Genomic DNA, 26,323 nt, shown 5'->3' with positions numbered 1-26,323 from the left:
TAGTTTTATTTAGGAGAGGAGTATCCTATCAGAGCTTTTATTTTGAAAGAAACGGTATCATAGGTATCATAGGCAGAAATGTGTACATTTATTTTGAAAATAACAAACCGGAAAAGGTGTTGACGCATTATTGTTGTCTGTCAACAGCAGTGATCAAATCTACTTGAGACGCCACAAATCCCACCTGGTGACCATAAGGAAACTAAACATCACGGTACGTTTAATACAAATCCACTGTGCTGCTTTGGTACTGTTATAGAAAAGGCGGGAGCACAATGGTCGCCTGATCATTTATTTGTCGTGTACTCAGTCGTTCAGTACCACGGTGCTACATGTAGTGGTAACATTGGTTTGTGACGTTACTCTGCTGCTGCTTTAGCTAAGAGTAGTCGTTCTCTTTACCCATTAATGTCCACACAGCGTTCGTACTACATGTATGTGTATCCGTATCTGCATACTGCTACTAGCTTGGCAGCATTTAGCTTTTCTAATGCACCAACCAAAATGACGGACCTGTTATTATTAAACGGACTTTCCGGGTAAAGTAAAGGAGCTACCTGACTGCTCACCTGTTGCTCTTATTAGCAGACATGACCAATAGCTAACGTGAGATCGTACTTCCCCTGGTACAGATAAACTCCACTTTGCATTACATACACATTTACAGTTGAAATTATCACTGCTTTTTATTGTCCTTGTGTCTTTCAAAACACAATTTATCAGCATTTAATAATCAAATGTCTCACCTCAAATGCAAAATATGAAAAAGATGGACCTCCTTGGTGTAAAATTACCCGGATGTTCTTCATCCATAGAGCAACCAAGCATCCCCTCCTTTACCTGTACCTTTCGGACTCAGGCCTGACTAGCTGATTATAGAAATATTGAACCAAATAAATAAATAAAACGAAGATATTTTTTTATTGGATTTTGGAATATTGCAGACTATATTTACATGGAAAGGGTGAAATTGGACCATGTCTGTGTAATTGTGGCTGGTGTCAGTGTTACAGTAGGGGGACACCAAGGTAATTGTAAAATCTCTAATAGCACCAATAATGTGTGCTAACAAGACAGAGCAGACCTCTGCATTGTGCATTCTCAAATTGACCTACCAGAATCGAGTATTCAACCAAGCAATGTAATAATCAGAATACATTTGGATTTAAACTAGATTGAACAGATCATTGAATCATATCATTTTTTGTTGGTGTGTGTGTGACCTGTTTTGACATTTCAAGAATGTAATGCAGATCAATAAGCAGAATCAGATTGGCAGTCATTCATTTTCAAATAATACCCAACCCTTTTATGTGTTTGACTTGTGGTGGAAAATTAGGTAATAGAGCTTAGTCATGTGAAGATGATCTCGGTTATGTGTCTCTTTTGCTCTAACCGATACTGACTCTCCTGCTGTGGAAGCAAAATAGTGTTGTGTCCAGGAAAAAACAAAAAAAGAGGAACCTGTTATTGTTCAAATCTAAAATCCTAATCCTGATGTCCTCCCTGACAGCTTCTTAGTGACTCAAAACAGGCCAAGTGTGTGTGGTTGTGTGTCTCAATATGTGTGTGTCTGTGGTTGGGCAGCAGCAATAGGCTGACTGTTGGTTAGATATTTATTTAAAGCAACATGCTGTCAGCAAGTATAACATCACATAGAAGAGGGAGACAAGGCTGTGTGTGTGGGTGTGTGTGTGTAGCAGTATGTGGGTAAACAAGTGGGGGTAGGGAGATTAAAGAGGAAGTGTGAGTACAGAAAACGGGGAGAGAGTTAATGTGTGAGAAGAGGAAGAGCTTTATTTGAAGCAGTTATATTATGCTAATGTCACAGTCTCACTGAGCTTTACAGTGTGCAGTCAGGCTGCTCGAGGCAGTATTTCAATAGAGTCATCTGCAGAGGACTCCAGCAAAGAGCCGTCACATGCTTCACTCAGAAGGACAGTGTACTGTGGCTTTGTGGTAGGAAAATAACATAAAAAGACAAAGCAGAATGTTAGTTGCAGCTAGGGCTGGGCGGTACTGTATGACAAAAAACTCATCAAAGTATATTTCCAAATGATCACGATATATCACAGTATTTATTTATTTTTCATTGGTTGGAAATGTATTTACATTGACACGTTTTGGCCCCACAAAATAACACCTGATCAGTGGTGGCCCCCATGAGTCCTATGTGGTGAAGGGATCAGAATGTTTGAACATGTGAACAAACCAACAACAGATTGTCACCAGCTTGTTACTGAGACTGTTCTTTTACTTAAGTCTTTTATTCCACACGGCTGGTGGGTGGCTTTTAGTTCAGTGAATGCTTTATTTGATATGCAGCAATTTAGTTCAGTGAATGCTTTATTTGAAATGCAGCAATTGTTTCTATAGGAGAATCATTTTGAATGTCGTAGGACATGTTTATTTCATTTTAGGATGCTAAAATCTTGTAAAATCGTGCTGAGATATCTACTTTACTGCCTAGGTAGGGCTGGACACTAATAATAATTAATTCTACAAGCAAAAATAACAGATTATATACAAATAAAAATGTGCGCATTAAATAAATAAATGTCCTGAAATGTTCCCATACCCTGCTGACCTTCGGTGTCTCTCTCCCCTGCAGGACTTTGGCTTCTCCTCTGTGGAAGTTGCAGCTGTGTGTGTGAGTGTGTGTGCGCGTGTGTGTAGGGCTTTTTTTCTGCAGCGTGATGTCTTCAGAGCTGCTGGTAGATCTGGGCGAAGACCCAACGACGGCACAGTTGGGACAGCTGAAGCTGACAACGATAGAGGACCAGCAGTGGCCCGCAGATGAGACCACTCTCAGCAAGTCAGGTGGGAACACGTTAGAGACCTCCTAACCCTTACCATAATCGTATTGACATGCAACATTCACTAGGGCTAACGGTCACATCTTAATATCTAACCTTAACCTTTGAACTATGAGGTCAGGACTCAGATGTGTGTGTGTGTGTTTCAGAGACCGATATGTCCCAGCGCTTCGATGCCGACTCCCCCCACCTGTCCTGGGACCATCCCTTCTATGACATCGCCCGGCATCAAATCATTGAAGTTGCAGGTCGGTCCTTCAAAACGTTTATTTTCAAAGCACACACATTTTTTATTTTTGTTTATTAATTAAGTAAAAAATAATCCACACATAAGCTTCTCAAAGACATTTTGAGCCTTTAGCTTCGCAGTGGCCTAACAGTGGTGACGCAGAGCCATGTGACCGTTACAGAGTTCATTTAAAGGTCACATTAAGGGCTGTTTTGTATATATCTGAGACCTGTAATATACTGTTGAAAAAGAGTATAATAGCGGACCTTTCATTCTTAGCGTTAGCTTTTGAATTCAAAATCATAAAGTGCTGTTAACATGTAGAGATTATCCTGCTGAAAACAACATGTAAGGATGTTAATCATGTGTTTGCCAAAGGTCTTAAGGCCCAGATACACCGGGCCGAAATCGGCAGTAAATGGGAGTCGGGCCGAACATGAGCGTGGGCACGCCCTATTCGGAGTGGTGTGCGCCGCACCGTCGGGTCTTTTCTGCCGACCTGGCGCCTTTTCTTGCCGATTCAACATGTTGAATCGGCGTCGGGAACACCACCGGAAGTCGGACAAAGGCGATAACACCGATTGCCTGTTCAGCTAGCGAATCAGTGCATGAGAAGCGTTAGCGGAAGTGAGGGAGGTAAACAAATGATTTGAAATGGAAGATGGAACACACACGGACGGCTATTTCACCTCATCGGTTTATAGAGCTCCTGTTCGTTCATGTTTTCAATGGACGAGAGTGAAAATGGAAAGAAAAACGCTATTTGTAGTTTGTTTATATCACGGAGTCTGTTCTTCTTCTCTGTCTTCCGGTTGTTCCGGTTGTTGCCTCTTTTGAATGATGAATACACACTACCGCCGCCTGCTGGTAAGGAGAGTTATTGCCACTCACGTATACGCAGTTCATACGTGCTCGGCTCGGATTTGCGGTGTGTTCCAGTGCGCGAAGTCGGCAAATACGCAGGAGACTCCGGCGACGCAACAGTCGGTGTCGGGGTCGGCGACTTCTCAGGTGACTGGCCGGTGTATCTGGGCCTTTAGTTTCTGTAATAATCCAAAATCATCGTTACTTCCTCACTTTGGCTCTTTTCAGTTTTAAACCATAATGTTGAAACATTTCTTCACACATATGTTTGGGTGCATCAGAGATAGGGATGTCCCGATCACCTTTTTTTGCTCCCGATCCAATTCCGATCATTTGATTTTGACAATCTGCCGAAACCGATTTTTCCCGATCCGATCTTTATGCAATGCATTAAGAGAAAAAAAGGTAACAGATAACGGCTGGTCATCCAACGCGATGAATTCAGCTATCTTGGCTGTTATTTTTCTGAAAGTGTCGGTTGTTTCAGTGCCATTACCTGAGTGACCGCTGTGTACTCATCGTGTTGTTGTTTGTGTTTGTTTCTCAGGTAGCGTATTAGATTGGTCATGTTGAACGTAGCTCTGTTCTTTCCACCACGCGGAACCTCCGCCTTGCAAACATTGCATCTGGCTGTTTCACTGCCTTCGCTTTCAATTTTATAATGCTTCCAAACTCCTGACATTTTCTCTGTCCCAACTCCCGAGTCACCAGCTGAACTTAGCCTCTTGTTAGCTTACTGCTACTATTAGACACTGCGCCCTGCCCACTCTGTTGCCAGATTTGAGAGAAATAAGCAACCAGGTCTATGAAAACAAGCCCAAAAGAAGCAACACATACATAATGTTGTGTAATTTTAAACCATAACTAAGGCCTCAGGATGACTTTAAGACGTGAACATGGTCATTTTTGTTTTGTAACATTAAATTAAAATATATATATATTTTATTAAAAAAAGAAAAAAATTCCCGATCCCCGACTTTTTTCTCCCGATTCCGATGTTTTGAAAATCACGTGATCGGCTCCGATCCCCGATCACGTGATCGGATCGGGACATCTCTAATCAGAGATATATGTGTGGGACCATATTTAATTATGTGGGGACTGAAAAATGCTTTTTGTGTAGATGATCATTTGTATGCCAAAATACATTAGTATATTAATGTATAGTGAGACTGATCTGAATCTGTACTGTTCATCTTTAACCAACACTATTTCACACTTGAATGTAGGGATGGGTATCGTTAAGGTTTTAACGGCACTACTGCTTTTATCGATACCACTTATTGATCCGGTCTTTTAACGGTACTTTTATCGGTTCTTTTGGAGAGAAAAAATGAGGTAAACTAACTAAACAAATAGGGAACAAAATTAACATAGCTTATTATTTAAATTAAATACATAATACTTCGCATCAAAAGAAACAATGTTTTAACAAATCGTATTAAATAATCTGATGACAGAATTGTAAACAGAATAGCTGAAACTTTAACAAAATAAATAACTCAGTTACCTACTAGGGAAATGTTTACTTAGAATTTTTCTTCCACACTTGCTCCTGCTAACATCTCAGTAAATTAGCTAGTAGATCATTTTAATTCAAAGATTAAAAATGTTATAGATGCCATTGCTCCAACTAAGGTAAAGGAAGTGTCTGGCATGAAAATATCTCCATGGAGAAAGGCCATGACCGTGAGAACAGAAAAAAGAGAGTGTAGAAAAACTGAACGCAGGTGGAGAAAAACAAATCTCCAGGTTCACTTTGAAATCTATAAAGAGAGACTTGGCCTTTATAATTTGGAATTGAAAATTGCCCGACAGTCTTTCTTCTCTGATATCATTGTCAAAAACAAAAACAACGCACGTGCCTTGTTTGCTACCGTCGACAGACTAACAAACCCCCCAGTGTCAGTAGCCTCTGAATTTCTATCCACCAGGGCGTGCAATGATTTTGCCTCCTTCTTCACTGACAAAATTCAGAAAATCAGACAAGCAGTCAGTGCCTCTGCATCAGGTAAAACAAATGTGTTGTCTCTGTGTCCACTTAAAATCAATTCAAACACCATGACACAATTCCATCAGATCAATGATAAAAACCTAGAGGACATTATTCAACTTCTAAAATCCTCCTCCTGCTGCCTTGATATTATTCCAACAAGGTTTTTCAAAAATGTTTTTCCTTGCATGGCCTAAGATCTACTTCATATAGTAAACAAGCCTCTTCACCCTAAAAACGGCAGTCATTAAACCGCTCTTAAAAAATAATAATCTAGACGCTTCAGTAATGAACAATTACAGGCCCATATCAAACCTGCCATTTCTAGGTAAAATCATTGAAAAAGTAGTTTTTCAACAGTTGAGTAATTTCTTGCATTTAAATAACTGTTTGGATGTGTTCAGTCAGGATTTCGTCCAAACCACAGCACTGAGACTGCTCTTGTAAAGGTCTTCAATGACATCCACTTAAACAAAGACAGTGGCAGAACTTCAGTGTTTGTATTATTAGATCTCAGTGCTGCGTTTGACACTGTTGACCACAGAATATTACTAGACCGACTGGAAAACTGGGTGGGACTTTCATCAATAGTTCTAAATTGGTTTGAATCCTATTTAAAGGACAGAAACAACTTTGTTTCTATAGGTAAATACAAATCTGAGTTGACAAATATGACATGTGGGGTTCCTCAAGGCTCCATCTTGGGGCCTCTTCTCTTTAACATCTACATGCTACCACTGGCTCAGATAATGAAAAACAACAAAATAAGAGACACACATTTACATAACCATTTCACCAGGAGACTATTCTCCAATTCAAATACTGAGTAAGTGCATTGAACAAATCAATGACTGGATGAGTCAGAGCTTTCTCCAATTAAACAAAGATAAAACTGAGGTAGGCTCCAGTCTGCAATGTTCAAAACAACAGATAAAGCCAGAAATCTAGGTGTAGTCATGGACTCTGACCTGAGTTTCAACAGTCAAATTAAAACAATTACTAAATCAGCTTACTATCACCTAAAGCAGTGGTTCCCAACCTTTATTGTGCCAAAAAAGATTCGCGGACCGGTTGTCAATTTTAACTGATTTGAATATTTACTCACCGGCAGGTGGCAACAGTGGCTAATTGTATGTAACAGCCTGAACAAATAATATAACAATATGCATCTAAAACATATTAACACAGTTTAAAACCAGGATACAATTTAAACAAATTAGGACCACTGTACACATATTGATATAACTGAAATGTCAGTGAGACCCCTGGTCTTGTTTGCCAGCAATAATAACGTCATACCGGGGCGTTGGTTCCGGTGCACTCCGACAGCATTTAGCACTACATCGAGATTAAGATTAAACTAACTTCTTTTGGGAACACCCACATACCTATGGAGTTGGCCAGATGTGTGTAAATTACTGTTCATGGTAATTTGAAAACAAATGCCGCTGTTGGACACACACAAACAAACTGAACATACACACACACAGCGGAGCTGAGCAGAGAACATATACACACACACATCATGCGCCTTTGTGACCGGACATTTCCTTCATACAACGAGTAATAGGGGTAATAATTGGGCCGTTCGATGTGTGTGTGTGTGTAGAGGTGTGTGTGGTTGAAACGTAGCAGCCTGCAGTGGGGAACACAGTGAAGGCGGTGTGTACGCGCTGGTGCTTCACTTCTCAGATTCTCTGATGCTGCAGCCATTTCATGAAGTGAAGGAGGTTTTACAAATAAAAAAATAGCTCTACACCCCTGGCCGCAATGTCCTTAAAATGAAGTCCGAGTTCGAAATATATCTCAAATAATGTATGCACTGCCATTCCCCAACAAACATAACAGTCTGCGATTAAACGATTGTCTCCTGTGTGCTCCACTTCCTATTGGCGCACCACCTGTAACTTTATCTGCGCACGAAAGGCTGAGACCTTATGCTAACCAATTTTGATTTATTTTGTATGTTTTGGATGAAATAATATGACTGGTATAAAATTAAAAATTAAAAAATTAAAATTGATAAAATATTTTTATATATTTATAATTCTGCAAATATTACGATAAACTCACAGCTATTTCGCGGCCCGGCAGTAACACCTCCGCGGCCCGGTACCGGTCCGAGGACCGGGGGTTGGGGACCCCTGACCTAAAGAATACATCTTGGATTAAAAGACTAATGTCACAGCAGGATTTGGAAAAACTTGTCCATGCTTTTATCTCCAGTAGACTGGACTAGTGTAATGGTGTCTTCACAGGTCTCACTAAAAAATCTATTAGAAAGCTGCAGCTGATTCAGAACACCGCTGCTCGAGTCCTCACTAACACTAAGAAAGTGAATCACATCACTCCTGTCCTGAAGTCTTTACACTGGTTCCTCACTGACACTAAGAAAGAGGATCACATCACTCCTGTTCTGAAGTCTTTAAACTGGTTCCTCACTGACACTAAGAAAGAGGATCACATCACTCCTGTTCTGAAGTCTTTACTCTGGTTCCTCACTAACACTAAGAAAGAGGATCACATCACTCCTGTTCTGAAGTCTTTACACTGGCTTCCTGTGTGTCAAAGAATAGATTTCAAAATACTGCTGCTGGTTTATAAAGCTTTGAATGGTTTAGGCCCAAAATATATTTCTGACCTCCTGATAAATGATGAACCATCCAGATCTCTCAGGTGTTCAGGGACTGGTCAGCTTTCTGTCCCCAGAGTCAGAACTAAACATGGAGAAGCAGCGTTCAGTTATTATGCTCCAAATATCTGGAACAAACTCCCAGAAACCTGCAGGTCCACTGCAACTCTGACTACTTTTAAATCCAGGCTGAAGACTTTTCTTTTTGCCCCTCCTTTTAATTGAAACTGAGCGGATGGGTTTTGTTTTTGGTTAATGAACATTTGGGGCTAGTAACCCCAGGGGATCAGTGTCTGGGGACTTTTTCCTGGTTGATTTTCTCTGTGTATGCTGCTCGGGACGTATGTGCCATACAAGCGTACACAGCTCATGTTCGGAGAAACCTTAAAGAAAGGCATCAGTAAAGTGGAACTTCTGTGTGAACTATTCATATCTTAAACTGCACTGTAACTTTTTATTCATGTATTTTTTCTTTTAATGTTTCTTTTATTATCTTTTCTTTTTAATGACTGTTTTTAAAGGCCTTTGTCTGAATGTCTTTCATTTTTGGAAAGCACCTTGAATTGCCTTGTGTTGAAAGGTGCTATATAAATCAACTTGCCTTGCCTTACCTCTAATCATTAACCCATGTTTGTATAATTGAGTTAACTCCGTGTGTTGCTGCTAGCATACATAACACCTGACGTGGAAACGTTACTCGTGGATGGGGCTACAGAGCTACTAGAAAGGCAGTCGAACCCGATGCATTCCTCCATCTGAATGTGGAGCACCTTTGCTACATGTTTAGACAAACTGCTCGTGTTACCGCCCTTACATGCTAAACTCTTATTGCACTTTTGGTAACGAGCATTGTCCACATCGAGATGGGTGTAACCACACCTCGGAGCGCGTTCTCTCCGCCATCTCCTCCGTGTGTATGTGATGCTTCATGTAGCAGAGCGTGTGTGTAAACTGCCCCGCCCCCTCGCACACAGACAGGACAGGAGAGAGATCTCTCGTCTGGATTGGAAAGATCAAAAATACTAAAGATAATCATAGACTCATTTTGCAGTCTTTTTGCGTATTAGAAACAGAGTTGGCGACACTAAAACTGCAATATAATGTTTGTGTAGCAATAATACACATGACATGTATTTGTTACATGTCTCCAGTACCGATAAAAAGACAGATAACGTCGGAGCTTAACGGTACCACAGACTTTAATAATTCAGCCCCGGGTCCCGTTTAATACCGGGGCTCGGTACCCATCCCTACTTAAATGTGCTGGTCAATTTGTAACATTTGTAGTGCTTATCAACTTATTTAACAGCAGAACCACAGTTTTTGAAACAACAACAGGTCATGATAATGTTGAATCCATGTGTGTTTTCTGTTTGTAGGTGATGATAACTTTGGCAGGAAGGTGATAGTGTTTAACGCATGTAGGATGCCTCCACATCACCAACTGGACCATCACAAGCTGCTGATGTAAGAACCAGTAAACATCTAAATGCAGTCCAAATACACACATGTATTTAAAGGAAAGTGACATGGTTTATTATTCTCCTTGCAGGTATCTTAAAGGAACACTGGATCAGTATGTTGAAAGTGATTACACTCTGATCTATTTCCATCATGGGCTGACCAGGGAAAACAAACCCTCTCTCAGCTGGCTGCGGGATGCATACAGGGAGTTTGACAGAAAGTAAGCGCAACGACTCTCATGACAAGTGTTCCTGAGCTGCTGTGTCAACATACCATCCTCAAAAACTCTCCCAAGGCTTTTTCAAATGTTTCTATGACAACAATATGTTGACAACGCATCACTGCTTTTTCAAGACCTGACTAGCCCCCTTGGATTTAATGATCAGTCTAACAGCTGTGAAGTACGGTTTGCAAAAGTCACAGCATGACTAATGAAACAACTATGGGAGATGATAGAACAAACTTCTCAAGTTCATGTGAAATAAAGAGCACTCAATACACAGTGATGTGTATTTTATACACATTTCAATCCATCAACACATCTTTTTCTCCACCCTTGACCTCCTTGCCTATTGCATCCTCCATTTAGGAGTGTTTATAATTGATACTAAATAGTTTTAGAAAACAAAACTTGCTATTTGAGCATGACACCAACATCTGAGATTACATTACATTACATGACGCTTTTATCCAAAGCGACTTCCATACTCAATAGTGAAGCGTCTTGCCCAGGGACACAACGACATGCTGACTGCAGTGGGGTTTGAACCTGTGACCCCCTTATCCGAACACCAACGCACAACCCACTGCACCACACGCCTCCCAGATGTAGTTGTGATGTTTTAAAGTATTATATTATCTGCAGTTTGGCTACATTTGTGGTACTTATATATGTATTATATATGGAACAATACATCAACATGCTGAAACATTGAGCTCGAAGTTGAATGTTAACGGTGGTTTTAAAGTGATCAGCATGCCTCAGCGAAATGAACAGATACTATACCTCAGAACCTTATCCTTGTCATCTGGACCTGATAGAACATTCTCTGTGTTTCAGGTATAAGAAGAACATCAAGGCGTTGTATATCGTCCACCCTACCATGTTCATCAAGACTCTACTGATCCTCTTCAAACCACTTATCAGGTTCTCTTTGTTTGTAAAGTTACACATATTATTACACATGATAGCAATGTGCTCAGTCAAATGCAAGCATAAGATTTTCTTCACCCTTTTAGAATGGAAGCCTCTGTTGTTTGACACTTTTCTTGTCAGCAGGACACTTTGAGTTGAAATTGCAATATTTCAAACTGACCTGCTGACCCACTAACACACACATTGGCTTTTCTGTTACTGCTCCATAAGAAATGCCAACTTGTTGCAGCTGTAGTAAATGTGTGTAACTTATATCGAGCATTATTGTAAGCCAATATAATGTAAATATATGAATATTGCGATTCTTTAATCAGAAGGTCATCGGCTCAATCATTATTATTTACCTCAGATGGCAACAATAGTGACATTTATTTAAAGGTCACCTATTTGGCAGAATCCTTTTTTCAATTTTAACCGCTGGATGTCCTCTCTCTCTCTCTCTCTCTCTCTCTCTCTCTCTCTCTCTCTCTCTGCAGCCTTAAGTTTGGCAGGAAGATAAACTACGTGAGTTATCTGAGTGAGCTGGAGGATGTGGTGAAGTGTGAGCAGCTGATCATTCCTGCCCGGGTCAAAGAGTAAGAGCTGAGCCAAATGTACTTCTGCAAAATCACTTAAAAATGAGACACAACTCATATCTGCTATTGATTTCCTATCTTTGTACAGTAACGTGATCAAACAACTGACTTCAGAACCATCAATGTGTGCAGGGTTCACACATTGATGGTTCTGAAGTCATTTGTTTGATCACGTCACTGTCTCTACTTTCAATTCTATATCCCATCCTGAGCCATAAATGATCTTTTGGTTTGTTTCTGTGCAAGGTACGACAACAAGTTGAGAGCGTCTCTGAAATCAGGCGCTGAGCCCCCCGTGTCTCCTCTTCATAGCCCCCCCCTCCCCAACCAGGTGTTTGGGGTGCCGCTTGCAATGTAAGTGACCACATCTCCGCTGCTGTGTGTGTGTTAGATATACTGATATTAGGTACTTCCCTTTAAGCAACTCTCTGCTGGGATACTTCTTTACTCTCAATGCTAAATGAATGATGGTTGCTGTATTAAAGACCTAGTCTATACTTTCAATAATGAACTGTATGGTACATGTTTGTATGTCAGACTCAAACAAAGGAGTTCAGATGAGGATCCAGTCCCCGTGGTGATGAGAGACACCATCAACTTCCTTTCAGAGCAAGGTAACTCTTCTTCTGTTGCTCAATTTAGAGACACATAATTGATCCCTTTGTCCTCAGTAATGAATGTCTTTGTCTCCGTTAGGTTTGGAGATCGAAGGGATCTTCAGACGTTCTGCTAACGTGACGTTGGTAAAGGAGACACAGCTCCAGTACAACTCGGGTATGATCAATGACCTGGTTACATTCTATTCCTCTCACTGTGTTTGTGCAACAAGGAAGTGCCTTTTAACTTCCCGTCTACAGGGGAAGTGGTAAAGTGTGGTGAAGACTCATGGGTGTATGAAGCGCAGAAAAACCACTAGTGATGAGTGCAGTGTATTTGGAGTTAGGATGGACTCAGCGGTGATGTGTGTTTGTGTGTTTTCTAGGGGCAACAGTGAATTTCAGAGAGATGGAAGATGTCCACTTGGCTGCTGTGATCCTGAAGACGTTCCTGAGGGAGCTGCCTGAGCCCCTCCTCACCTACCAGCTCTACAACGACATCGTCAACTTCAGCTGTATGTTGGAATTACACTCGTTTTCATTTCAGCGTCAGAGTTTCTAGGAATCTCATTCTGCTGGAATTAGATGGAAACTATAATTAGATGGAAACTATAATTTTCAAAAACAAATAATATCAACTTTACAACTTTGAAGTATGAGGTAGCAGGATCAGTGTTATCCCTATCAGGTTCCTTCACTTTAGTTATGACTATTGCATTTTGGATTGTCAATTCTGCGCCAATATAATATTTTCATTACAGAAAAGTACTTGCAGTACTTCTACATTTGATAGTAATCAAGATTTGATCAAAGATTCAGATTCATACCCCTGCAAAGACTTTGCATATATAGATTTATATATAAATACCGTATATATATATATATATATATATATATATATATGTAAAGTCTACACATATAGTAACCCTGTTTTTTAATTAATTTGTTTACTCTTTAGTTGGAGTCACATAGTATTGATAATACAGTTTGATTGACAGATCATTCTATTAAGTGCTCCAACAATAGAAAAAAACATTTAATAATAATAAATAGAAAGTAAACAGACCTGAGAAGCAGGCTTAATATTATACAGAGGTGGTTTGAAATGAAAACTAAGTCTAAGAGTGTACAGAAGCCCAATCAGACAAAGGAGATGGCAGCCTGTTGCAGCAGCTTCCACTGTGTTTCCTGATTATCCTTTTTTGGGAATTTTTTTAGGTTTATATTTATTTTATTTGTATTTTTTTATTCTATTATTTAAGTCATGTTGCCATTCCTGAAGATTAACTGTCAACATGCTGCTGTGACAGCTTCTTTCTATCTGGAATATGTATCGCTGCCACTGTCTCCATGCTCCCTCCATTGTCCTGAGCTCTGATTGGTGCTTGTGTTGTGTTCAGCTGTACCCACTGACAGCCAGGTGGAGCAGCTGAAGACCCTGATGGAGTCTCTGCCAGAGGAGAACAACGTGTCACTGCGGTACCTCATCTCATTCCTGGCCCAGGTACAGCTGATGGAACACACCTACTGTATTTCAGAATATCAGCAGCTGGTCTGTAATCACCAGTAACACGTGTGTGTGTGTGTGTGTGTGTGTGTGTGTGTGTGTGTGTGTGTGTGTGTGTGTGTGTGTGTGTGTGTGTGTGTGTGTGTGTGTGTGTGTGTGTGTGTGTGTGTGTGTGTGTGTGTGTGTGTGTGTGTGTGTGTGTGTGTGTGTGTGTGTGTGTGTGTGTGTGTGTGTGTGTGTGTGTGTGTGTGTGTGTGTGTGTGTGTGTGTGTGTGTGTGTGTGTGTGTGTGTGTGTGTGTGTGTGTGTGTGTGTGTGTGTGTGTGTGTGTGTGTGTGTGTGTGTGTGTGTGTGTTCAGGTGTCAGCCAACAGTGAGGTGAACAAGATGACCAACAGTAACCTGGCTGTGGTGTTTGGGCCTAACCTGCTCTGGGGGCGGGACAACGCTATGTCACTCAGTGCCATTGGGCCAATCAACAACTTCACCAGAATCCTGCTGGACCAACAGCACCTGGTCTTCACCTAAACCCCTCCCCCCCTCCACCTTCCATCCTGCAGGCTCTCTTACAGTCAGTCCATCAAAACAGTTGACACTCTGAAAATTCATTCTGCTCACACCATTCTCTACATTCTGATTAGCATTGTCTTTATACAGAGAGCCTCCATTTCGATGTGACTCGAGGCACTAAGATGGATATAGGAGAAATATTAGACTGCAGGCAAATAACTCTTACAATAAACGTGTTATAGCACACACTTCAACTGGCTCACTTTGGTATGACAGGAATTTGGAGACGCTGATTCAACTTCAAAGTGGCGAGTCGTATATTCTTTCTGCTGTCTGTCATTCAGCCTCATGAAGTAACAGTAATCATGAACAAACCAAAAACAAGATTATATAGATATACAGAAATAACCACTTTGAATAAACTCACAGCAGATATTAACAGGCGATATCCTTCATTTTGGTCACGAATAGAAAAAAAGAGAGAGAAATATCTCCAAAAAGTTTCACATGTATCCTCCTCCCTAGATGAAAATGAAGATACAATTCAGGCTAGCACACTTTTTAACTGTTGTACCAGGATCAGTTTATCTTCCTTGGCTTAAATCAAGTAAAAAATATTGGTTGTGTTCCAGTGTGAATGCATGGTGAGTCTCACACGCCTACAGCTCTGTCTTCCAGCCCTCCCAACCAACCTACATGTTTGTGTTTATATTGTATTTAGGGGTCTCTGGCCCGCCCGATCATGTTTAACTTCTATACACAGATGAATAGCAGTTGGACACCTGTAGTCAGGTCGATACATCCTCATTTTTAGGTGCAGACTCAGAAAACCAAACGGCCTCTCCGTTATGATGCCACACTTAAAGATTACGGAGGTGCGTGAACGTCTCAGGTTAATTTAAATTCTGACTTTTTTCTAAAAATTCTGAGATTAAAGTCAGAATTTTGGTCACATCCCAAATGTTTTTTTTCCGTAGAACTGCATATTCCTTTACACAATTTTTTATTTACAAAAACATTATTCTCAGCAAAGACAAGAGATGCAATATGCCAGATTATAGCTAATAGCTAATTTCCATCTGTGGTCCTCAGACAGGTTCATAACAATCAATAAAAATAATAACATTTCATGATCTCTATCGGTCAAACAATTTAAAAACATGATTTAAGTACTGCTCAATAAATTAATACATAGTCCACTTACATGATCTCGGTCACTCAAATAATTACAAAGCCTCATTTAAATACAGGTTACGAACATAATACTTGGTACACTTCAAATACACTTAAATAAAATAAAATATCTAAGATATGACAATACAGTTCAAATAAAAAAAACTCAGATTACAGTGTAATTAATGTTGGCATGTCTGGTTGCTCAATATCGATATCATTTGACGCCCTGTTGACTTTTGGTTAATGCTTATGCCACTGATGAAGTTAGTTTAAGCTGTATAAGGGTATCTGGTCATAATGGTCTCTTAGTCATGGGTAAACCACAACAAGACGTGCACTTAAATAACACACACATGCACTTTTTTATATAACCACAAATGCTTGATAGGGATTTTTTTGCTGCCACAGTATGGGGGCTATTTTTAAGTATTGTTCATACATTATCCCCTCAGACCTGTGATAAGGTGTTTTCTGAAATGACCAGACTAAATACATTATTAAGTATTACATTGATATTAGCCATAAGCTCAGCTGTAACAGTCTGCTAAATACAGATTATATATATTATATGATATATAATACACATTTGATTAATTAGAGAGCCACCATCAGGTTATTTGAGCATGACAGAAAGCAGTTCTTTAGGACTTTAATCACAAAGTTTAAGACTTGACCGATCAGACCGAGAAGTGTGACGTCAAGTCAAACTCAAACCCAAGGGCCAAAACTCTTTGCCTTGCAGCCTTTGCTTACTGGGTGTCGTTACTGCACTAGTGTGTGTTAATGTAGCTTAAGGTAGTGATTCCAAACGCTCCATGTTCACTTGTTTCTTACAATCATTTCATTAGGTGTAATTCCCTACCAAAAAGTGTTCCTGCAGTTGTTGAGTGGTGCCTCTTCATTCCGTTCCCAAAGCCTTAAATCAAATAGCTCCTTTTCTGCCATCTGTCTCCGATCCCAGCTCATCTAAAGCATTGCGTTCCATGTCAAATAAAAACATGTATTCCTGAGTTAGTGTTCTTTTGAACTATAGTTGTATAGTGTTATGCTGTATATGACCTTATCTGAAAACAGTTAGTTGTTTGACCTCTGTGATCACTTGTCTCCTTTCCTGTAGTTGTGCTCTTAATGTTAAGTCTCTTGGCCAAACTGTGCAGTCGTGTCTGTTTGTCAATAGCCAAAATACTGGCCTTGGGTTAATATAAGTATTGTATTTTTTTATTAATATGATGTGACTGAAAAGCACCAAGATATCAAGAGATTAAGTTGACTGAAGCTGAAAAACAATCTTTAATGTTGTAACTCCCAGTCCTTTCAATATAGATGCATATGGGTGCGTGTTGATGCTAACTCAGCTGGACACTGGACAGTTGAGTAGCAAAAATGTTGGGGTTTAAATATTAAGTGTAGTAGAATAACTCCTATCAGTGTGTGTGTGTGCGTGTGTATTGTTGTTGTCAAGTGCAATGGTATCTCCAATCTTGGTGATGTTCATTATTTGATATGATGGGGAAAGTTGTACAGCTTATTGTAAAGAAACAAAAATGATATGAACGTTTTTCATATCATCTCAGAGGTACAAGTTTGTCTTTGATAACAGAAAATGTATATGTGTGTGTGACCATGTGCATGCCCTTGCCTTATTTGTTCCACCCAAGTGATCATGTGGATTAGCCATTGAAGTGCCAGTGTGCCGTTCTGCCATAGATTCTAACATGGGCTCAACAGAGCTTTGTGCATTTTTCTGTACTTACATTTGCTGTTTTGAGCACATACGTGTGTCCCAATAGTATGGCAAAATGTGTACCTTGTACACCCAAAAAGTTGATACTAGATACTGTGCGGTTGCTACGGTAAAAAAAACAGCACTACGAATAAAAGTGCTACACATTGTTATTTTTCCGAAGTAACGTACCACTATAATGGTGTCAAAAAGAAGCAAGAATTCATTGTATAGGGCTAATTGAGCAGTCTGGAATGATTTGGTACTATGTTGTTGCTCGAGAGCTAGCTAGCTAACGGCTAATAGTCACCCCACGGCATTTGACATGTGCAATTTGAGAAAATGCTACATGGTGGGAATTCATGTTCACAGTGCGTGACATACAGTGTACAGACACAACGTTGGTGTTTGTTTGTTGACAGCATCAACAACAGGACTGAGGTGCCTTGAACAGAAAACCCAGAGAGGACAATGGAGACTCCAAGGCTTCTTGAACCCAGCTCTAATGTGACGCATGATCGCAAATCATTTCTGGTATTACTTAATAATTGTACAATTTCAATGCGGATTAGTAATTTTTTTTAGCCTGATTTATCTCTCATAGCATGGCCCTACTGCTCCCAAAGCGCACCTTATCATTTATTTGGCTTTCAGTCTTTGATCCTAGAATTCCTACAATATCTAGTCAACCAAATAATACATTATAATTCATGAACATTTTCAAATTATCATTTTGGATGACTTTTTATTTGATATAATGTTGCACAACCTATTCCTCAACTTTCTGATCCGACTAGATTAAAGTTATTTTTTAATTGAACATTTGAATTGTACAATATCAACAAAGTACAATTGTACGATATCATTGGTTCTTGTCAACTCTGCTGATCAATAGCAGCGCATTCCAGTCTATTGATACCTTACCTGTCGTCATGGGCAACCTTACTATGATTAGGTTTCTGGGTGGATATATTGAGAGGTGCTCTTATTTTCTTAACCACTTTCATTCAGCAATTACTTTTGATATGTTGTGGATATTTGTTATATGTATTATAATGGTAAGAAAACTGTAATTTCAATGTGTGCAAAGAATAAACAAATGGTAAAAGCAAGCTCAGGTTTTTATTGTTGTTTTTAAATTGTACAAAATAAACCAATTTTAAACATTTAACACAATAAATATATATTTGTATACACACAGATACATTTCTTTTAATACATTGAAATGGTTATATTTTGGTTTATTTTTTCATTCATGCTATGCGATGAATTTTTGTCACTAAAAACTATTCAATTACATTTCAGGTTTTTTATAGACTTTTGAATGTCTTTTTAAAGTATCACTTTGCTTTTTATATATTTTTTGTGATGTACTATACTATGATTTAAATTCCTGATATTTTAACATTCTCATACCCTGAATTGTTGTGATATTTTCAAAATGCTATAATAGGAATTTATCTATTATTTTGATCATATATTAATATATACTTTCGACATTTTAAACTGAATACCAGATTTTAATTAACTGTGATTCTCCCTCAGCTGCGGCGCCCTCTGCTGTCCACTCCGAAGAATCCAGATCTGGAGCATCCGGCCCAGGAACACAGCAGTTAGTTTGATGCAGGGTTATCATAGTAGAGTTAAGACTACAATTGAAATAAGCAATGTAAAAATATTCGTATTAACCTGTGTGTAGTCTTCCTATCAACTGTGCAACTTGTTCTCTATAGATTACAGTATACATAATCACCCAAACATGTGTTGCACCTTTAAGCCAATTATTCTGATTTATTACCATATGTTTTACTCTTGTTTTTGGAAATGTATGGTCAATAGACGTCCTTTACACAATATTAAACCTAATTTCGGAGTTAAAAAAGGCGGAAATCTTGACTCAACTGCCATCTATCGAGACCCAACATTAATACGAGTGTTTTGGTTAATTTCCAGTAATCCCTGATGCAGGTACCGGAAGTCGGAGCAATATATATATTTATAATAATAAACTGAGATTGGTTAATGTCTAAAAGGACAATTATCTGTTTATCACAGTATTGTTATTTGGTGCTATAACAAGAATAATAGCCTAAAGTCTTCTGTGTAATATCTACCAGCTTGGCTTCCTCTGGACAGTGTGCTCCAGGTCGTTCAGGTTGCTGAAGGAACAAAGCCATTAGAAATGGAAAAGTATGCATGTTTTTCTTATGAATGCATACATTTCCGGTTAATTTGAATAGAAGTAAATGTCATCCTTCACACACAAGTGAGCATGAGCTGCAGCTTGAGAGCTTCCGGGGGTCAAAGGGCACAGGAAGGACTTCCAGATCACACCCTGCAGGCACTCTTTGACCTTCACTGTTTAAAATCAAGTATGTATTTTGTCTTCTCTCAGGAGGAAAAACAAAAGGAATCCTGAGCAGGGAGGCGATGGAAAGGGCAGGTCACACACACCGACAGACGGAAATATCACGTCTGGCCCCTGGCTCCTCTTCCTCCTCCTCTTCCTCCTCCTCACAGCTTAGAGCGACTTTGTGATGAATCAGGGGAGCAAGATCAATCGACTGTGGGGAAATCTTCACCAAGTGACTCCCTTTGAGGGGAGGAAACACTCCAAGGAGACTTATATGAAGTCATCAACTGACTGAGGTAGGCCAATTGTGTCTGAATGATGCGTAAATAACACTACATTATATATTTAAAGGTCACCTATTATGCGAAATACACTTTTTTTTATACATTAAACTCTGCGTAAAGAGACTCTGAAAGTTTCAGGAAAAAAGATTCTCTCTTTTTGTCCTGAACCATAGAAACCTGCTGATCAGCTTTTGGCCACTTTATGATGTCATAAAGTTTTTTTGGCTTGTGTAACCATTAGCCAATCAACAACAGAGAATCAGCACTTTGGAAACAGGGCTGAAACAGAGGGGATTATGGGATGCTGCAATGCATGATCTGTTTGGGGTTTCAGACAATCAGAGACCTATAATATATTGATGAAAAACTGTATAATAGGGGACCTTTAAGTTGTTTAGAGACGGTCTTGTATCTATTGAACAGTCATGGTGATTTAAATCAAAGTAGTGTTTGCAGTATGGTTGTTAATAATCCTCTTCCTCCTTGTTTGTGCTGATTGACAGGTGTCCATTGAAACGCAGCTGAAAGAGCTTCCTGTCCACACAAAGCCTGGGACTGACCCGGGTAAATGTCAGCACACCTTTAAGAAATGCCCTTTTATTCCACCAGAGGAGGTTTGGAAAGGTGGGAGCCATTATTCCATCCCATAAAGTGGTTCGCCAATACCTCACTGCACTGAACCCATTATAAACATCCATTTAAACATTGAAACTTGAGATTTGCAACATGGATATTGATGATAGTTAAAAATCTTGGAATTTGTTTAAAATAAAATACAGAAATTAAGTTAGAGAAAGAAAAGTCGAGCAGCCGCAGAAGTAATGATCATTTCTTTATTAAAACATGGACAATGACACTTTAATCTAAGAACACCAGACCATGATGGACTACTGAACATTACTGTTATTATATTAATCACTATATGACTAATGTGTGATGAAAAACAATATTGGAAACACATTTCTTGTATAAAAACTGCCTCTTCATAAGAGTGTAAAACCTATAATACAATTACAGTCAATAGCGTTGGCCTGACAAGCAGTTCAAATCACATTGCAAAATAAGATAATAATTTAAATTAAAGACTAAATTCATGTTTCCTTGAATACATGTCTCCTTCATAATCCAAGGTGTTGAAATAAATTAGTTTTCAGTCTCATTTTAACAGAAAAATGCAATTTAACAACTCAATATCAGACTTTTAAAATGTCTTTTTATGCAGTGCACAGATTTTCAAACTGTTGGAATGAAATCCAAAGAAGTGTAGAAGGAGCAAACGTCCCCCTGTGTATTCTCTCGTGTCTCTAAAACGGCAACGTGTCCAGGAATAACTTGTCTATTATTGCAGGCGGCGGCACCAAATCCTCCAGCTTCAAATAGAAAATCCTCTGCAGGCCTTGGATGCACAGAGTGCGGAGTTCTCGCAGTTTTTCCAAAAGTCTGGACAAACGGTTGGAGCAGCAGTCTGAGTCTGCGTCCTGCAAACATTTGATTATTCTGTTCTGCAGCTCCTCCACCTTCTGAGGCTCCTTCAGCCCGTGCCGCTCTGCTTCCGAAAAACACAGGTCAGAAAAACAGACCGTGAACACAACTGAGCACGAGACAGTGAAATCTTCATTATTTTCCCAAATGTTTGGAAGATCTTGCCTAATTTTTAAACGCTTTATTGTGAAATAATTCCATTCAACAGTTTATTTTTTACTTTTAATATTTCGTAGTTTGAGGATTATTTATTTTTCCACCTAATCATTTTTATCGAGCGTTACAAAAGTCATTCATTTTTTACACTATAGCCCTTTCACCTCATTACTCTCATATGTATTATTTTAATTTTTCAAATACGTACAATAGTTAAAGAAAAGATAACTAAGACAAATGTATTCTTTGCTGCAAAAAATAATATCAGATACAAAAAAGTGTATGACCTTTTCCCTCCACTTTAGACTGAATGTATTTTCCTACAATACAAATACAACTGTAACTAATGTTTGTTATAGTTTTCCAACTTTTAATGAAAACTATTTTTAAACAAATATGTCTAACAAAAATCATATTCACAGGAAGTAGGTAGTTTCTTAAATCTGTATATTCAGTTCTGGTTTATCCTACATGATGTCCAGCCCCTTAAACCTCTCTGCATCATCCACATGTAGAGAGATGAGTTTATGATGATACCAGTTCTAACTTCGTACACATTTAAAGACTAATAACGTGCGTAAGTGGGCAAACAAAAGTGAATTTTAGCATCTCACCGGTGACCAGAGCCAGGGTGCATAAGCAGGAGAATGTGGACACGTTCAGGTTCATCCTCTGGAGGTTAGAGGAGAATTCAACGATGGTGTCGATCCACTCCCCGAAACCCCTCAGGCACTGCAGCCGGTGCCACACGGAGCCGTCGCAGAACATCAGCTCCCCTTCCTCCGGGTTGGATCTGAACAGAGGTGGCAAAAGTACACACATCCTTTACTCAAGTAGAAGTACAGATACTCGTGTTTAAAAATACTCTGGTGAAAGTAGAAGTACTGACTAAATATCTTTACTAAAGAAGAAGAGGCTTTGAAATGTACTTCTGTAAAAAGTACCCATAACTAGCAGCTGTTTTAAAGAGTACCTGACCTCCCTTTATATTAATAGAACAATAATGTCATTGTTAGCTAATGAATGTTTCCATGCTGAACAACGGCAACATGACAACGTTTTCATTGGTCCCTCTTCTTTAGAGAAGACCAGGAAATGATGGATACACGGATCGTGTTCAAATCAATAGGCACGCAATGACTCTAAATAATAATGATCACGCCACCAAACACACATTCAAACTAAAGCCTGTTAAAAATGTAAGAAGTAAAAAGTCGTATGAAAAATAAGTAGTGGAGTAAAGTATTGACACCAGGAAAATGTACTTAAGTACAGTAATTTGTACTCCACTACTTCCCACCTCTGGATCTGAAACAGCAAAACAACTCCTTAAGGCCCCAGTAACACTTCCTTAAAGGTCCTTTTTAGAGCTCATTGGTGCCAAAGAAAAGAGGAATCATGCTTTCTCTTTACCTGTATGACAGTCGTAACACAAAGAGCTCCAGGAAAGCGGAGTAGAACAGGAGGTCTTGGTCGTGTTTGGGAAGGGAGGTGAAGCCTGGGATCTTCTGCGCCCAACCTCGAATCACATCCATGGATCGGGTCAGCAGGTCATAAAACTGCCGCACATGCTGAGCGTCCTCTCCTGGTGGACTCTCCTTGAACTGTGGGAAAGGTCACATCAATCAGGACTCTATAGAACGGCAAATTCAAAACCTATCTTTTGAGTATGGCCTTTAGTTTGGGTTAACTTTCAATTCTCACTCATTGTCCATGTTTGACTGTATTTTTTCTGTTCTGCTTTTATGTTACATTTTTTATTTTCTTTTTTAAATGTAACCTTTTTAATTTCTTGTCAGCTTTACTTCAAGGGAATTTCATTAGGATCACTGTTGATGTTTATCTTGTTCTGTATTTATTTTAATATTGTTGTTATGTTTTCTTCTTGTTCTGTAAAGCACTTTGGAATGCTTTGTGCATGAAAGGTGCTATACAAATAAAGTTTGTTATTAATATTATTATTATTGATATGCAGTTTTGTGGGCGTTTAACACCTCGCTTATTGGTATTAAATCAGTGGTGGTTCTAGACCAATTTGACTGGGGGGGCCCGGCTGGGGCCAGTTGTTTCACGAGAGGGGCACAATAAAATCGGATTAAAAAGACAAAGACAGTATAAAGTAATTGTGTAAAATAAATATAAAATTCAGTAATTGGTATTTGTTTTTGTAAAATCATTTGCTTTAGTAAATTTAAGTGACAATTTAATAAGAAAAAAACATAAACAGTATTTGCTTTTATATAATGTAACAGTTTCATCTCCACTGTACATCCGGGTCTCTGATTTGATTTAGTTCCAAGAAATCCTAATATTGTAACCTTTTTTTTGGAGGGGGGGCCACAGGGGGTTACCTGGTCAGTGTTACAGGGGCACTGGCCCCTGTTGCCCCCCCCCCCCCCCCCCAGAACCGCCCCTGATAAAGTAATGAAAGTATGCTTTACTTTGAAGTATTCAAGACAAGAAGGCGGAGGGTTGGACTCCACATGTGCCCTGATGAGGCTGCTCAGGAGGGTGCTGACAGGCAGAGACGACTCAGGAACCGTTTTGGGTTTAGACGGCAGGCGACCCCTACGACCTTTCAGACCGTCTGTCCTCACCACTGCAGAGCATGAAGAGAAAACTTCTCAGTTACATTTGAAACACCATTAAGGAATACCTGACGTTTTTTTTTATTGAGCTTATACCTTCTTTGACCATCCCCACGACAAGGCACTTCTGGAAGCGACAGTATTGACATCGGTTCCTCCTGCGTTTGTCCACAAGGCAGCTTTTAGCAGCCAAACACACGTACTTGGCTTTTTTTTGTACGGTCCGCTGCATGAAGAAAGAAACTGGTGATATTATGCATAAATACCTACATCCACTCGTTTTCTCTGAACCTCTTTTTTAAGGGTGATTTGGCTAAGATCCATTCATTTTAATGACTCCAAAAGACCTTAGTTGCTGCTGGCATCTTGTATGACACATTCACAGGCTTTAATCACAATATCAGTGTCTGTAGAACTAATGGTGTCCTCAAAAGGTTTATAAGGCAACAAAGGAGGCTTTGTACATGCCTATGTGCGAGATGATGATAATCTGGTGGCACGTGGAATATTTCTGTAAGGGTCTTTGATAACTGGTTCATTTTCCAGGAGCTTCCCTAAAGGCTAAAGTGAAAACCTTAAATGATCCTTTAAAAATTAACAGCAGCACTCTTGCTCCTGTGGGCCATTTGAGGCAGTTTAAGGCATTCAGCAGGCGGACAGGGCAGTCTGGGTAAATACAGGGTCGTGGCCAGTCATAATTTGGAGAATCGCCCCGGGAATCTCCTTCAGAGAGGGGAAGGGGACGTTTTTTATTCATGGCACGTTGGTGGCCACTTTCATGCAGGACATTTGCCCCTTTAACGCGTACGTGTGTCAAGAGATCAAAACGTGCATTTCAATCAGGAAGTGCAATTTAGGAGGTCAACCAGGAGTCCCAGTGGGAATTTAAGCGTAAACTGTAAGGCTATCACTAGGGGACATTCAGGCAGAACTAATACAATATTGTGTGTGCATTCGTTCCAGAATACTAAATGTGAGTTGCCTGCAACATATCCAAATTTAAATAATTGTTCAGCATTAAAATGAAGTTGCTTTGTGAACAAACCTTGAAGAAACCCTTGCAGCCTTCGCAGGTGCGCACTCCGTAGTGCTGGCAGGCTGCGTTATCCCCGCACACCGCGCACAGCCCCTCCGTGCTCAGCTCCCCTCGGCTGGGAGAACAAGGGCTCTGATAATCCATAAAGTGGTGGCTGTGCGCAAACTGCAGCGGGTGAGGAAATCCCAATCCGGGCTGCTTTCCGTGGGCACTAGAGCCCAGAATCCCGGGGCTGTCCAGAGGCTGGTGCGCCCCGGTTGCGTCCAAGTTCATGGACACGTGGAGAGACCCGTCAAATTTCATTTGGCATGTGGGCAAGCTTTGATTTCCGTGTTGCGCTTGTTTAAGGGAAAACAGCGAGAACCTGGAAAGTGTGTTTTTCCGGTGCGCCGCCGCCGCCAAATAGTCTTGTCTAAAACTGTACAGAGATCCGGAGTCCTCCCATATGTGTCCCGGTTGGTGTTGGAAGTTGGATGTCATGTTTGTACGCGGCGAAGGAGGCCGGTAATAATAAACCGATCCCGGGGAGGAGAGCAGATCTTCGGACTGCAGGTGGTTCTGCTGATAGCGCGGACAACCGTGCGCATCCTCCACTTTTACGCACGGATGCTCTCCCTGAAGCGGCATTTGGAAGAGGCACGGGGGCTTCACGTCGTACCCGGTGTCCCCCAAAGGGCCAAAAGTGGGACCCGACGTTGCAGCTGATATTTCACAGTTGGTAAGGTCCATGCTGAACTTGACAAACTCCGGGGTGAGGAAGTCGCAGCCGCCGGAGCTCTGTGAGGCTGGGCTGGCTCCTTGTGGAGAGGAGCCGCACTGGGTCTGAACGCACGGCATGGCCCCTGCAAACATGGGCAAATACATTCAGTCTAAAGTGGAGGAAAAAGTTCATACACTATTTTGTTTCTGATATTTTGTTGTTATTGCCAAAGTCCAATGGAAATAAATTACGCGCCAGTAAGGAATACATTTCCAAAATGTTGACCTTTTAAGACACATATTTTGCAGTATAAACAACAGCATTAATAAAAGTCTTTATTACCTTACGTTATTACTTATTCTCCAGATGATGTTATTGTCCACTTTTTCCCCTTAAAAAAAACTAACCATGAGAGCATTTCATGAAAGCTTTAAACTGACAAGCATCATTTATTTCTCCAAAAATAGCGAGAAAAAGAAGAACAT

The 26,323-nt window shown here is 40.0% G+C and overlaps 2 protein-coding genes across 2 annotated transcripts; one reads left to right on the top strand and one right to left on the bottom strand.

Moving 5' to 3' along the window:
* The first annotated feature begins 70 nt into the window (after positions 1-70).
* Positions 71-18,351, top strand: arhgap1 (Rho GTPase activating protein 1). Its single transcript, XM_079667590.1, has 13 exons — positions 71-214; positions 2,612-2,820; positions 2,966-3,064; positions 9,914-10,001; positions 10,087-10,218; positions 11,059-11,145; positions 11,631-11,729; positions 11,976-12,083; positions 12,267-12,343; positions 12,426-12,503; positions 12,712-12,840; positions 13,726-13,829; positions 14,191-18,351. Exons 2-13 carry the CDS (start codon positions 2,697-2,699, stop codon positions 14,356-14,358), a joined length of 1,293 nt encoding a protein of 430 aa, XP_079523716.1. The 5' UTR covers positions 71-214; positions 2,612-2,696; the 3' UTR covers positions 14,359-18,351.
* Positions 18,352-20,424: 2,073 nt separating this feature from the next.
* On the bottom strand, positions 20,425-26,267 carry LOC307030950 (nuclear receptor subfamily 4 group A member 2-like). Its single transcript, XM_079667586.1, has 7 exons — positions 26,181-26,267; positions 25,148-25,980; positions 24,199-24,328; positions 23,956-24,113; positions 22,928-23,118; positions 22,129-22,307; positions 20,425-21,422 (listed from the first exon to the last, which is right to left on the bottom strand). Exons 2-7 carry the CDS (start codon positions 25,973-25,975, stop codon positions 21,181-21,183), a joined length of 1,728 nt encoding a protein of 575 aa, XP_079523712.1. The 5' UTR covers positions 25,976-25,980; positions 26,181-26,267; the 3' UTR covers positions 20,425-21,180.
* Positions 26,268-26,323: the final 56 nt, after the last annotated feature.

Source organism: Notothenia rossii, assembly GCF_949606895.1.
Source record: "Notothenia rossii genome assembly, chromosome: 3".
NCBI classification, from domain to species: domain Eukaryota; kingdom Metazoa; phylum Chordata; class Actinopteri; order Perciformes; family Nototheniidae; genus Notothenia; species Notothenia rossii.
The sequence above is the reverse complement of the archived record's forward strand: the minus strand, read 5'-3'. Positions and strand labels throughout refer to the sequence as shown.